The sequence below is a fragment of the Oncorhynchus mykiss genome, chromosome 8, assembly GCF_013265735.2.
Source record: "Oncorhynchus mykiss isolate Arlee chromosome 8, USDA_OmykA_1.1, whole genome shotgun sequence".
Taxonomy (NCBI): Eukaryota; Metazoa; Chordata; class Actinopteri; order Salmoniformes; family Salmonidae; genus Oncorhynchus; species Oncorhynchus mykiss.
The window spans coordinates 21709810-21725078 of NC_048572.1; the positions used below are offsets into that span (position 1 = coordinate 21709810).

The following is a 15269-nucleotide window of genomic DNA, read 5'->3' on the forward strand; positions in this document are numbered from 1 at the left end:
TCAATTCCTACTTTATTGACTCTGTCAGGGCACTGACACAGAACCCCTCCACTTGTTTCTTGGGCTCAGTGCTAGTGAATGGCACTCAACCTGTCTTCATCATAAGGGAGGTTTCTGAGTCAAAGGTGAACAAGGTGATTAGCTCACTAAAGAACTCTAAAGCCAAAGATGTGTTTGGGATGGACTCTACCTTTCTTAAAAACTACAAAGAGTCACTCATTGGCCCCATTACTAAGGTCACCAACACATCTATTGGTCTCAGTGTGTTTCCAAGGGTATGGAAGTCGGCCATAATAACGGCCATCTTTAAATCAGGTGACCCTGCTGACGTGAGTAACTACAGGCCCATTAGTATACTACCTGTGGTGTCAAAGGTTGTTGAAAAGTGTGTAGCAGAACAACTGATTGCCCACCTCAACAACAGCCCCTTCACATTACACTCCATGCAGTTTGGCTTCAGAGCGAAACACTCCACAGAAACGGCCAACTGCTTTCTTCTGGAAAATGTGAAGTCCAAGATGGACAAAGGGGGTGCTGTTGGGGCTGTGTTTCTGGACCTAAGGAAGGCTTTTGATACTGTTAACCATGAGATTCTCATCACAAAATTGTCCAAGTTCAACTTTTCCCCTGATGCCTTGAGATGGATGAAATCATACCTTGAAGGCAGAACTCAGTGTGTCAGAGTGAGCAATGAGCTGTCGCCCACTCGTAGCTATGATGTGGGCGTGCCCCAAGGGTCAATACTGGGGACCCTCCTGTTCAGCCTGTACATTAATGATCTGCCTTCTGTCTGTACTGGGTCTGAAGTTCAAATGTATGCAGATGATACAGTGATATATGTGCACGCAAAGAGCAAACAACAAGCTGCACAAGAACTCACTACTGTAATGGTCCAGGTTACAAAGTGGCTCAGTGACTCGTGTTTGCATCTCAATGTGAAAAAAACTGTTTGCATGTTCTTCACAAAGAGGGCAACAGATGCTACTGAGCCAGATGTCTATGTGTCAGGGGAGAAGCTCCAGGTGGTATCCGATTTTAAGTACCTTGGCATCATACTTGATTCCAACCTCTCTTTTAAAAAGCATGTGAAAAAGGTAATTCAAATAACCAAATTCAACCTAGCTAATTTCCGATTTATACGAAATTGTTTGACTACAGAGGTAGCAAAACTGTACTTCAAATCTATGATACTCCCCCACTTAACATACTGCTTGACTAGTTGGGCCCAAGCTTGCTGTACAACATTAAAACCTATTCAGTCTGTCTACAAAGAGGCTCTCAAAGTGCTTGATAGGAAGCCCAATAGCCATCATCATTGTCACATTCTTAGAAAGCATGAGCTCTTGAGTTGGGAAAATCTTGTGCAATACACCGACGCATGTCTTGTATTCAAGATCCTTAATGGCCTGGCTCCCCCTCCACTCAATATTTTTGTTAAACAGACAACCCAGACAAATGGCAGCAGATCCACAAGGTCTGCCATGAGAGGTGATTGTATAGTTCCCCTAAGGAAAAGCACCTTTAGTAAATATGCATTCTCTGTGAGAGCTTCCCATGTCTGGAATACACTGCCATCAGACATACATAACTGCACCACATATCACCCTTTCACAAAATGCTTGAAGACATGGCTAAAGGTCAATCAGATTTGTGAACATAATCCCTAGCTGTGTGTTACCACTTTCCATGTTGTCTGTTGTCTCTAGCTTGTGAGGTGTGGAAACACTTTGTTGCTTTTATGAATTTTGTCTTGCTGCTTTTTGTTTTATGTTGCTCTGTCTGTATGCTATGTCTTGCTTGTCCTATGTTGCTATGTCTGTATGCTATGTCTTGCTTGTCCTATGTTGCTCTGTCTGTATGCTATGTCTTGCTTGTCCTATGTTGCTATGTCTTGCTTGTTCTATGCTGCTATTGTCTATATTGTAATTGTTTTTAATAACCTGCCCAGGGACTGCGGTTGAAAATTAGCCGGCTGGCTAAAACCGGCACTTTTACTGAAACGTTGATTAATGTGCACTGTCTCTGTAAAAATAAAAAATAAACTAAAAAAAAAACAACTAAAAAACAAGTATCTACAAAACAAGTTTTGAAGCCACATAATCCAAAAAGAAAGGCTACATCTAATATTTTTTCGTAAAATTACTGTTCGCAATTCAGAAATTATTATTTTGATTCACATAACTCTATTCACCGCGATTGAACCCGAATACAATGACCAAGTGAATTGTTAATTTCGTCTAAAAAAAAAGTGTTAAATTAATAATCGGAATCGTTCAAAAAATGTAATCAACTTTGAATTACCTTATTCTCGAGTGTCGTTGGAAGTTTTTTGGGCACATGACGAAAACATGAATCATGGTAATAATAGCTAAACAGTTAACTATAGGGTACAATATTTTTTTTGAATTGGCTACCTAGCTATAAGTCTGCTCTCTATCATATGTTATAGACTAGGCCTACCTACCTGCCAGCCACTGCAATGTCCGACTTTCTCCCTCTCTTTTAGCAACCGCCCACTTCTCTTGCAAGTGATGTGCGCAAACCCAACAGACGCACTAAAGTCCATTCTGAGCCTGGTTAATATGCTGATTTTGATTTGATTGATAAAATATTTTGTATTTTGCCTAAATCATTTCAATTATCAGAAATGATTCATTTCCATTACTTTCCCAACATTTTTCGGATTGGATAATTTCCCAAAACTTTTCCACAGTGGTGTTAAGTAGGCTAGTTAAGTAAACATACTTTAAAGTACTACATAAGTAGTTTTTTGGGGTGTCTGTACATTTAAAATACTTAGCAGGTCATGAAAATTGTCCAATTCATGCATTTATCAAGAGAAAATCTCTGGTCATTCCTACTGCATCTAATCTGGTGGACACACTAAACACAAATGCTTTGCTTGTAAATTATGTCGGAGTGTTGGAGTGTGCCCCTGGCTATCTGTAAATTAGAAAAACGAGAAAATCGTGCCTTCTGGTTTTATTAAGGAATTTGACATGATTTATAGGTCTACTTTTGATACTTAAATATAATTCAAGCCAAATACTTTTAGACTTTTATTCAAGTTGTATTTTACTGGGTGACTTTCACTTTTACCTGAGTTATTTTCTATTATGGTATCTTTACTTTTACTCAACTATGACAATTAAGTCATTTTTCCACCACTGCTTTTCCAGGCCTGGAAAACATTTTAAAATGACATTTATTTTCCAGGATTTTTATGACAGTATTAACCCTGTAAGAGCTCTTCAGCAGAGGACACATATCTAACAGTAGAACGGAATGAACTTTGTCCCCAATTTAACCAGCTTCACTATATAAAGGCTCAGTGGTTTTACCTAAGACTTTGCTTTGACAACCGTCCAGTGGAGTTGTAATCTGGAATATATAGGTATTCACGTTGCAGAAATGATAGACCGAAATATGAAAAATGTTCTGGTTGTATCCACTGGATTTTTATCTCTGTTCACAGCGTATGGAGGACTTCAGAGTTTACAGGTAACTCAAGATACTGTCGTGTCAATCATTAAATAGATCATTGTTTGAATATTAAGGTACAATTCAACACTGCAATTTCTGGTTGTTGATAATTGATGGCACCATCCCTCTCCTGTGTTACAGAGCAGTCTCAATGCCGAGGATGGGATGGGGGTGACATCTCTCAGTGTTATCTATGCCTCCATCATCCTGTCATCCATGTTCCTAACACCCACTCTCATCAAAAACCTGGGCTGCAAATGGACTATTGTTGTCGGCATGGGCTGCTATGTGACCTATTCAATTGGGAACCTCTACCCAGGATGGTAAAGCAAACTGGCTAAAACCTGTTCAGACCTTCATTGTTTACAACTTTCAACAAGCTGTGTTTCTTCTTCGTGATTTAAGAGCAAAATTACAATACAACTAATCATGTACCTCCCTACCTCAATGAGTAAAACATTTGGCATAGTACACATATATTAACTTGTTGTTACCAAGTAGAGTTGGGATTATTTCAGTACTCTGTGAGTAGCTTAAACTAATTATGTGAAAGTAGTGTTCATCGACAAAGTTGTTTACACACATGGTATCAATCCTATCCCTCTCTGCTATGCTTCCTGGACTGGCCTGTCAGTAGCTGTGTTAGTTTACAAACTGTAGGCAGTGTCTGATGCTAACCATAATCATCTGTCCTCTTCTAGGTACACTCTGATCCCCACCTCTGTGATCCTGGGTATGGGAGGTTCTCCACTATGGTCAGCCAAGTGTACCCTTCTCACCATCTGTGGCAACCTGCAGGCCCCTAAAGAAAACAAGGCAGCAGCGGATGTTATCAATAAGTACTTTGGCATATTTTTCTTGATATTCCAGTCTTCGGCTGTATGGGGAAACCTCATGTCGTCGTTGATATTTGGTTCAGATACAGATATACGTAAGTAGCAAGTGCACACATACACACACAAACAAACACACACACAAGTATGCACACACGCACACACAGAACAAATGCAACTTGTTTGTGAAAGTAGTAACATTTCTAAGTTAAAGGGTGACTGTAGGATAAAGTGAATGAGATGCATCATGTGCAGTGTACATTATGAGTGGTGTTCTTGCCCAACCATCCTCTATGGTACCATCTGTCATAATGATATTTTTATGTTCTCCTAGCTGACATCTCTGAGGAAGATCTACAATATTGTGGTGCAGGTGTGTGCATTGATATCAATGTAAACTCCACGACCAAAAGACCAGCACAAGAATTAGTTTGGACACTAGTCGGCTGCTATATTGGTAAGAACCTACTATTGTTTGTCAGTGTTACACTTTGACACAGCCATAATATTTCATTTATCCCCCCCCCCCCCCCCCCCCCCCCCGCACACACACACCATTTTGAAAAAAATATGTGGTGTTTTATAGCTCATCTCATGCTTTTGTTCACATTTTGCCATGAAGCTGAGAGAAAATTCTGCCGTTTAAAAGCACATTTCCTGATATTCTACAGTTTTATAATGCTATTCTACACATTTTGTCACGAGGCTGTTAGGTCCTGAACAAACAGAGTAAAAACACAAACAGACGACTAGGAAAAGTTCAAAACAAGTTTATCCACCCACTGGGTCATACAGCTGAAAGACAAGGTATGATTACACAAGCACATATATTTATAACCTCCTACTAGGTGGGGTCAACTCCTTACACATCTAGATAGCCGATACATCTCTGTTGCTAGGCAGGAACTTAGTTGATTCCTCTTACTGGTGTAGTCATGGCCCTGCCTGATGCTAGAACCTTCGTGGGTGTGGAAATGTATGTGTTTGAGATAGAACTGTAGTAGGAGGGTCGTTGTGATGGGCTTCTCTGGCCCCCCTCCCAAAGGTTTCTTTTCACTTCATCTGTTGACTTGACCTGGAGTCGAATTCCTCTCTCCTTCCTAGTTCCGCAGCTGACCTGCCTCAGCAGAGACTAGCTGTTTCCTTTCGCCTCCCTCCTTAGTAGTGTTGATATTCAACAATAACATGTTTGAACAGAAAAATAACGTTCTGCTCTTCCCCTTATCTCACTCAGTAACTTTCCATACACCACCTTCCTATTCACCCTTCATTGACCCCAACATATACATTCCTTATATTTTAAGTAATCAATAAGTTCTAGTATGGTAACATTAATAAGTATATTTCAAGCTAGAATCCAACAAGGCTAAGAGGAAATGTTGCAATTTTAATGCTAATTCCCTGCAATTCTACACATTTTGCCATGGGGCAGAGAATAAAATGTGCTGTTTAAAAGCAAATTTCCTGAAATTCTACACATTTTGCTATCATATACCACTTGGGGGCCCACCGATCTCCATATATATATATATACAGTACCAGTCAAAAGTTTGGACACACCTACTCATTCAAGGGTTTTTCTTTATTTTTACTATTTTCTACATTGTAGAATAATAGTGAAGACATCAAAACTATGAAATAACACATATGGAATCATGTAGTAACCAAAAAAGTGTTAAACAAATCAAAACATATTTTATATTTGAGATTCTTCAATGTAGCCACCCTTTGCTTTGATGACAGCGCTGCACACTCTTGGCATTCTCTCAACCAACTTCACCTGGAATGCTATTCCAACAGTCTTAAGGGAGTTCCCAAATATGCTGAGCACTTGCTGGCTGCTTTTCCTTCACTCAGCGGTCCAACTCATCCCAAACCATCTCAATTGGGTTGAGGTCGGGTGATTGTGGAGGACAGGTCATCTGATGCAACACTCCATCACTCTCCGTCTTGGTAAAATAGCCCTTATACAGCCTAGAGGTGTGTTGGGTCATTGTCCTGTTGAAAAACAAATGATAGTCCCTCTAAGCGCAAATCAGATGGGATGGTGAATCGCTGCAGAATTCTGTGGTAGACATACTGGTTAAGTGTGCCTTGAATTTGAAAATAAATCGCTGACAGTGTCACCAGCAAAGCACCACCGTTCACACCTCCTCCTCCATGCTTCACGGTGGGAACCACACATGTGGAGATCATCCGTTCACCTACTCTGCGTCTCACAAAGACAAGGCGGTTGGAACCAAAAATGGTTTGGACTCAAACCAAAGGACAGATTTCCACTGGTCTAATGTCCATTGCTCGTGTTTCTTGGCCCAAAGCAAGTCTCTTCTTCTTATTGGTGTCATTTAGTAGTGGTTTCTTTTCAGAAATGAATCCATGAAGGCCTGATTCATGCAGTCTCCTCTGAACAGTTGATTTTGAAATGTGTCTGTTATGTGAACTCTGGCAGCCCATTTATTTGGGCTGCAATTTCTGAGGCTGGTAACTCCAATGAATGTATCCTCTGCAGCAGAGGTAACTCTGGGTCTTCCTTTCCTGTGGCAGTGTCACCTGTGCTCCCTCTCCGGTCTCTAGGTCAACAGGCTGCTCGTTATGGTGCACACCTGTCACCATCGTTACGCGCATCAACGCATTGATGCTCACCTGGACTCCATCACCTCTTTGAGTCCCTGCCCTGTATATTTCCCTCCCTTTTCTTCCTTCCTCGGGTGTCATTGTTTCTGTTTCCTGTCTGTGCGTTGTTCATGTTACTTGTTTAGTATTATGTTTCATTTATTTATTAAAACACTCACTCCCTGAACTTGCTTCCCGACACTCATCGTTACAGGCGGTCCTCATGAGAGCCAGTTTCATCATAGCGCTAAATGGTTTTTGCGACTCCACTTGAAGAAATGTTCAACGTTCTTGAAATGTTCTGCATTGACTGACCTTCATGTCTTAAAGCAATGATGGACTGTGGTTTCTTTGCTAATTTGTGTCATGTTCGTTGGAATGAATATTGGACCAAGGCGCAGCGGATGTTGAGTTCCACATCATTTATTATACAGTGAAACTTAGCAAAGCAAAAACAATAAGCAATAAACAAACAACAAACCGTGACTACAGAGATGCAACGTGCACTAACTCAAAACAATAAACAAACAACAAACCGTGACTACAGAGATGCAACGTGCACTAACTCAAAACAATAAACAAACAACAAACCGTGACTACAGAGATGCAACGTGCACTAACTCAAAACAATAAACAAACAACAAACCGTGACTACAGAGATGCAACGTGCACTAACTCAAAACAATAAACAAACAACAAACCGTGACTACAGAGATGCAACGTGCACTAACTCAAAACAATAAACAAACAACAAACCGTGACTACAGAGATGCAACGTGCACTAACTCAAAACAATAAACAAACAACAAACCGTGACTACAGAGATGCAACGTGCACTAACTCAAAACAATAAACAAACAACAAACCGTGACTACAGAGATGCAACGTGCACTAACTCAAAACAATAAACAAACAACAAACCGTGACTACAGAGATGCAACGTGCACTAACTCAAAACAATAAACAAACAACAAACCGTGACTACAGAGATGCAACGTGCACTAACTCAAAACAATAAACAAACAACAAACCGTGACTACAGAGATGCAACGTGCACTAACTCAAAACACTATCCCATAACCTACAAGTGGAAAAATACCTTTGACTGGTACTGTTTATCTATCTGTACAGTGGGTTGCAAAAGTATTCACCCCCCTTGGCATTTTTCCTATTTTGTTGCCTCACAACCTGGAATGAAAATTGATTTTTTTTTAGGCGGTTTGTATCATTTGATTTACACAACATGCCTATCACTTTGAAGATGCAAAATATTTTCTATTGTGAAACAAACAAGAAATGAGACAAAAAAAACAGAACTTGAGCGTGCATAACTATTCACCCCATTCTTCAAAGCAAAACTGCTGCAGCTCCTTCAAGTTGGATGGGTTCTGTTGGTGTACAGCAATCTTCAAGTCATACCACAGATTCTCAATTGGATTGAGGTCTGGGCTTTGACTAGGCCATTCCAAGACATGTAAATGTTTCCCCTTAAACCACTCAAGTATTCTTTAGAAGTATGCTTAGGGTCATTGTCCTGCTGGAAGGTGAACCTCCATCCCAGTCTCAAATCTCTGGAAGACAAACAGGTTTCCCTCAAGAATTTCCCTCTATTTAGCGCCATCCATCATTCCTTCAATTCTGACCAGTTTCCCAGTCCCTGCCGATGAAAAACATGGTGGCAGCATCATGCTGTGGGGATGTTTTTCATCATCAGGGACTGGGAAACTGGTAAAACGCCAAACAAGAATGGTGTTCATGGGAGGACACCCCGGAATAAGCCACTGCTGTCTAAAAAAAACCATTGCTGCACGTCTGAAGTTCGCAAAAGAGCACCTGGATGTTCCACAGTGCTACTGGCCAAATATTCTGTGGAGAGATGAAACTAAAGTTGAGTTGGTTGGAAGGAACACACAACACTGTGGAGGAAAAAAGGCACAGCACAGCACACCAACATCAAAACCTCATCCCAACTGTAAAGTATGGTGGAGGTAGCATCATGGTTCGGGGCTGCTTTGCTGCCTTAGGGCCTGGACAGCTTGCTATCATTGACTGAAATTAATTCTCAAGTTTATCAATTACATTTTGCAGGAGAATGTTAGGCTCTGTCAATTGAAGCTCAACAGAAGTTGGGTGATGCAACAGGACAACGACCCAAAACACAGAAGTAAATCAACAACAGAATGGCTTCAACAGAAGAAAATACGCCTCTTGGAGTGGCCCAGTCAGAGTCCTGACCTCATCCCGATTGAGATGCTGTGGCATGACCTCAAGAGAACAGTTCACACCAGACATCCCAAGAATATTGCTGAACTGAAACAGTTTTGTAAAGAGGAATGGTCCAAAATTCCTCCTGACCGTTGTGCAGGTCTGATCCGCAACTGCAGAACATGTTTGGTTGAGGTTATTGCTGCCAAAGGAGGGTCAACCAGTTACTAAATCTAATTGTTCACATACTTTTGCCACCCTGCACTGTGAATGTTTACACGGTGTGTTCAATAAAGACGTATAACTGTTTGTGTGTTATTAGTTTAAGCAGACTGTGTCACATTTATGACCAATTTATGCAGGAATCCAGGTATTTCCAAAGGGTTCAGATACTTTTTCTTGCTACTGTATACACTATATATGCACAAAAGTATGTGGCCACCATTCAAATTAGTGGATTCGGCTAGTTCAGCTAAACCCGTTGCTGACATGTGTATAAAATCGAGCACACAACCATGCAATCTCCATAGCCAAACATTGGAAGTAGAATGGCCTTCCTGAAGAGCTCAGTGACTTTCAATATGGCACCATGATAGCATGCCACTTTTCCAACAAGCCAGTTAATTAAATTTCTGCCCTGCCAACTCTAAGTGCTGTTATTGTGAAGTGGAAACATCTAAGAGCAACACCGGCAGCAACAGGACCGCCAAGTTCTGAAGCATGTAGCACGTAAAAATCGTCTGTCCTCGGTTGCAACACTCACTACCGAGTTCCAAACTTCCTCTGAAAGGAACATCAGCACAATAACTGTTCATCGGGAGCATCATGAAATGGGTTTACATGGCCGAGCAGCCGTACACAAGCCTAAAATCACCATGAGCAATGTCAAGAGTCGGGTGGAGTGGTGTAAAGCTTGCCGCCATTGGACTCTGGAGCAGTGGAGACGCATTCTCTGGAGTGATGAATCACGCTTTGCTATCTGACAGTCTGACGGATGAATCTGGGTTTGGCGGATGCCAGGAGAATGTTACCTGCCCAAATGCATAGAGCCAGCTGTAAAATTTAGTTGAGAAGGAATAATGGTCATGGGCTGTTTTTCATGGTTCGGGCTAGGCTCCTTAGTTACTTTGAAGGGAAATCTTAACGCTACAGCATAAAATTACATTCTAGATGATTCTGTGCTTCCAACTTTGTGGCAAAAGATTGGGGAAGGCCCCTTCATATTTCAGCATGACAATGCCCCCGTGCACAAAGCAAGGTCCATACAGAAAGAACATGACTGGCCTGCACAGAGCCCTGACCTCAACCCCATCGAACCCCTTTGGGATGGATTAAAATGCTGACTGCGAGCCAGGCCTAATCGCTCAACATCAGTGTCCGAATTCACTAATGCTCGTGGCATTACAGAAGCAAGTTCACGCAGTAATATTCCAACATCTAATGGAAAGCCTTCCCAGAAGAGTGGAGGCTGTTATAGCAACAAAGGGGGACCAACTACATATTAATGCCCATGATTTTGGAATGACATGCTCGAAGAGCAGGTGTCCACAAACTATATATATACACACACACACACACACACACACACACACACACACACATGTACATACATTTCATACATCGGGGGCCTGGGGCATGAGCTCTGCATGACCGTTTGGTAATCCAGCCCTGCAGGTTGATGCTATTGAAATGTTCTAATGTTTGTTTCTGTTGTGTACTAGGGGTGGGTGTGCTGGCCATGACCATAGTGGCAGTATTTCTGGATAACATAGACAGAGATCAGGCCCAGGAGTTCCGAGGGAACAGAGAACCATTCTGGAGCACCTTCCTGGCCACGTTTACACTCCTGAAAGACAAGAGACTCATCATTCTCATCCCTTTGTCCATGTACAGTGGCTTTGAGCAGAGTTTCCTCTCCGGTGAATACACAAAGGTGAGGAGACGATACATGGTTCTTACCCTGCCTCGAGGAATCCAACGTTCAAGAATTCTTTACCAACGGAAGAGTGGCTAAAAGTTGTTTGTGAACTTCTTTTGTTGTTTCTTTTGCAGAACTATGTGACCTGTTCATTAGGAATCCATTACGTCGGATATGCGATGATATGTTTTGGAGCCACAAATTCGTTATGTTCCTTTATGTTTGGGAGGTTGGCAGAATACACTGGAAGAGCCCCACTGTTTTGCTTGGGTAAGAAGAGCTTTCCAATAAAGACATTAACATTTTCATTGGTATCCTATACGACACACTTAAAATCAAATCACTTAGTACTCACCGCTCTTACAGCTGCGGCGAACAACTTTGCCTGTATCATGGCCCTGTTGTTCTGGAGGCCTCACCCAGACCAGCTGCCAGTGTTCTTTGTGTTTCCTGCTCTCTGGGGCATGGCAGATGCGGTATGGCAGGCACAAACCAACTGTGAGTTGAGTTATTGAAATGTATTACCGTGACATGCTAGGTACATCAAACATTTTGTACAGAACAGAGGTAACAGTGGTTGTTTTTATTTGCAGCACTGTATGGGGTTCTCTTCCCCAGACAAAAAGAGGCAGCGTTTGCTAACTGCTGTATGTGGGAGTCCCTGGGGTTCGTGATAGCCTTTGCCTACAGTACCTTCATCTGTCTAGACACCAAGATCTACATCCTCCTTGGAGTTCTGATCCTCTCCATGGTTACCTGTTTGTGGGCAGAGTACCAAGAACACAACAATCCTACACTTCCGGTGGAGGAGGGAGTATATGACAAAGACTATAAAAAGGACACAGACCAATACACAGACTACTCAAAAAACATACATCACATCATTGCTCAGACCAGCTTGTAGACAATATGTGGATTTGATATGTAGACTTATGCAACAGGTGAGTCTAATCCTGAACGCTGATTGGTTAAAACCGCATTCCAGCCGGTGTCTATTCCACAAGTTACCACCAGCTAAATCTATGACGTTAAAATACCTTTTTACTCTGTTTCATCTGACTGTGCAATCCACTGTCTCATCAGCCCAGCCAGGCAATTTAAACTTGATCTCCACTATAAAAAGCATCTAGACATTATCTCACATTTTTTAGACTAACATTAAGTTTTAGTGCAAGGATGAAATACTATGAATTAATCAAAATAACATTTCATGAAAATACAGTGCCAGTCGAAAGTTTGGACACACCTACTCATTCAAGGGCTTTTCTTTATTTTCATTATTTTCTACATTGTAGAATAATAGTGAAGACATCAAAACTATGAAATAACACATATGGAATGTAGTAACAAAAAGTGTTAAAAAAATCTAAATATATTTAGATTTTAGATTCTTCAAAGTAGCCACCCTTTTCCTTGATGACAGCTTTGCACACTCGTGGCATTCTTTAACCAGCTTTTCCAACAGTCTTGAAGGAGTTCCCACATATGCTGAGCACTTGCTGTCTGCTTTTCCTTCACTCTGCGGTCCAACTCATCTCAATTGGGTTCAGGTTGAGTGATTGTGGAGGCCAGGTCATCTGATGCAGCTCTCCATCACGCTCCTTCTTGGTTAAATAGCCCTTACACAGCCTAGAAGTGTGTTGGGTCATTGCCCTGTTGAAGAAAGAATGATTTGTCCCACTAAGCGCACACCAGAAGGGATATAGTATTGCTGCAGAATGCTGTGGCAGACATGCTGGTTAAGTGTGCAGTGAATTCTAAATAAATCACAGACAGTGTCACCAGCAAAGCACCCCCACACCATCACACCTCCTCCTCCATGCTTCACAGTGGAAACCACACATGCAGAGATCATCCGTTCACCTACTCTGCGTCTAAAAAAGACACTGTGGTTGAAACTAAAAATCTCATATTTGGACTCATCAGACCAAAGGACAGATTTCCATCAATCTAATGTCCATTGCTCGTGTTTCTTGGCTCAAGCAAGTCTCTTCTTATTATTGATATCCTTTAGTAGTGGTTTCTTTGCAGCAATTCAACCATGAAGGCCTGATTCACACAGTCTCCTCTGAGCAGTTGTTGAGATGTGTCTGTTACTTGTGAACTCTGTGAAGCATTTATTTGGCTGCAATTTCTGAGGCTGGTAACTCTGGGTCTTCCTTTCCAGTGGCGGTCCTCATGAGAACCAGTTTCACCATTGATGGTTTTTGCGACTACACTGGAAAAAAATATTCAAAGTTCTTTATATTTTCCGGATTGACTGACCTTCATGTCATAAAATAATGGACTCTTTGCTTATTTGAGCTGGTCTTGCCATAATATGGACAGGGTCTTTTACCAAATAGGGCTATCTTCTGTATACCACCCCTACCTTGTCACAACAAAACTGATTGGCCCAAAAGCATTAAGGAAAGTAATTCCACAAATCAACGTTTAACTAGGCACACTGTTAATTGAAATACATTCCAGGTGACAACCTCATGAAGTTGGTTGAGAGAATGCCAAGAGTGTGTAAAGCTGTCGTCAAGGCAAAGGGTGGCTATTTGATTACTACATGATTCCTATGTGTTATTTCATAGTTTTGTCATCTTCACTATTATTCTACAATGTAGAAAATGGTAAAAATAAAAAATGTTTTGCCTTGAATTAGTAGGTGTGTCCAAACTTTGGACTGGTACTGTATGTCAATCATTATATGAATATGTTGGCAACCTGTTGTATAAAAGTGATAAGGCCCTTGAAGCCGGTGTTTGGAGGATATATTGGTACGGTTTGCCGGCCTTCGACTTCATCTCAGGCCTAACAACACCCGTGCCCATATATCCTCCAAACACAGGCTTCTTGGGCGTTATCACTTAATTATGTGGGGGAATGACATCCAGTAAGAGGAAATCTGGATATCATGATTCTGACACAGTCATGTGTCTACCCCAATGGGACACTTTTCTTCGTATGACAAAATGAGAGGTTTTGTGGATCTCTATATGTAACGTATACGCCGGGAGTCAGGAAACAGGTGCAGAAGTTTAAATAATGAAACGATACAAATGAACCAGTGGACCAGTAGTTAGTAGACTGGCGACGTCAAGCACCGGAGGGAGGGAGCAGGATAAGGCGTGACAATACCCCCCGTCACGCGGCTCCAGCCGCAGGATGATGCCGGCCAGGAGGACAGCCCTGAGGGTGTGGAGAGGGCCGATCCAGGCGGCTGAGACGGAAATCTCGGATGATGTCCGCCACCGGGACCCAAGAGCACTCCTCAGGACCGTACCCCTCCCAGGCCACTAGGTACTGGAGCCGGCCCACATGACGTTGGGAGTCCAGGAGGGACGTAACAGCATAGATGGGGGTCCCCTCGATGTCCAGGGGAGGTGGAGGGGTGTCGTGGGGGACAGCATCAGGGACCTGGATGGAGAGGGAACCCCCATCTATGCTGTTACGTCCCTCCTGGACTCCCAACGTCATGTGGTCCGACTCCAGTACTGAGGAGGGAGATCTGGTAGTTGGTGGTGAGTTTGAGACAAAAGGTTAACTCATTGACCCTCCGGAGGACCTTGAAGGGCCCCACAAACCTGGGGCTCAGCTTCTATCAGGGCAGGAGTTTCCTGGTGGAGAGCCAGACGCGATTACCAGGATGGAACACAGGAGCCTCACTGTGGTGGCGGTCCATACCACATCTGTGCCCCCGGAACCACTTGTCCACTGCAGGAGCCTCGGTCTGGCTCGGAGTCCACGGAGCCAGGCCCGGCTGATATCCCAGCATGCACCGGAAGGGAGTGTCGAAGTGAGTTCTGGGCGTTTACTGCCCAGGGAACGAACCGAGCCCACTCCCCCTGCTGGTCCTGGCAGGGACTCCTTAGGAACCTCTCCAGCTCCTGGTAGGTCCTCTCCTCCTGCCCATTGGACTGTGCCCGGTTCCCAGATGCGAGGCTGACCGTGACCCCCAGCATCTCCATAAAGGCTTTCCAGACCTGCTACGCGAACTGGGGACCACGGTCGGAAACAATGTCCTACGGAAGGCCATATTACAGGAAGACCTTCTTGAGTAGTGCCTCGGTGACCTGGAGAGTGGTAGGTTGGGATAAAATGACAGAATTTAGAGAATCTGTCAACAACCATAGTGGTAAAACCATCAGAAAGGGGGAGATCAGTTACAAAGTCTATGGACAGATGTGATCATGACCGCTGAGGCACGGGAAGGGAAGTAGTTTCCCTGC

General features: G+C 42.7%; 1 protein-coding gene across 1 annotated transcript; it reads left to right on the forward strand.

Annotated features, from left to right (window-relative positions):
* The first annotated feature begins 3350 nt into the window (after nucleotides 1–3350).
* On the forward strand, nucleotides 3351–12373 carry LOC110531076 (protein unc-93 homolog A-like). Its single transcript, XM_021614352.2, has 8 exons — nucleotides 3351–3501; nucleotides 3625–3806; nucleotides 4185–4414; nucleotides 4651–4773; nucleotides 10856–11067; nucleotides 11187–11322; nucleotides 11419–11550; nucleotides 11646–12373. Exons 1-8 carry the CDS (start codon nucleotides 3412–3414, stop codon nucleotides 11954–11956), a joined length of 1416 nt encoding a protein of 471 aa, XP_021470027.1. The 5' UTR covers nucleotides 3351–3411; the 3' UTR covers nucleotides 11957–12373.
* Nucleotides 12374–15269: the final 2896 nt, after the last annotated feature.

Bases quoted from the DNA above. Each gene is read 5' to 3' on its own strand.
- LOC110531076 (XM_021614352.2), top strand. From the start codon at position 3,412: ATGATAGACCGAAATATGAAAAATGTTCTGGTTGTATCCACTGGATTT. The intron at 3,807-4,184 runs GTAAAGCAAACT...GTCCTCTTCTAG, and splicing joins GGGAACCTCTACCCAGGATG to GTACACTCTGATCCCCACCT. The intron at 11,068-11,186 runs GTGAGGAGACGA...TTTCTTTTGCAG, and splicing joins TCTCCGGTGAATACACAAAG to AACTATGTGACCTGTTCATT.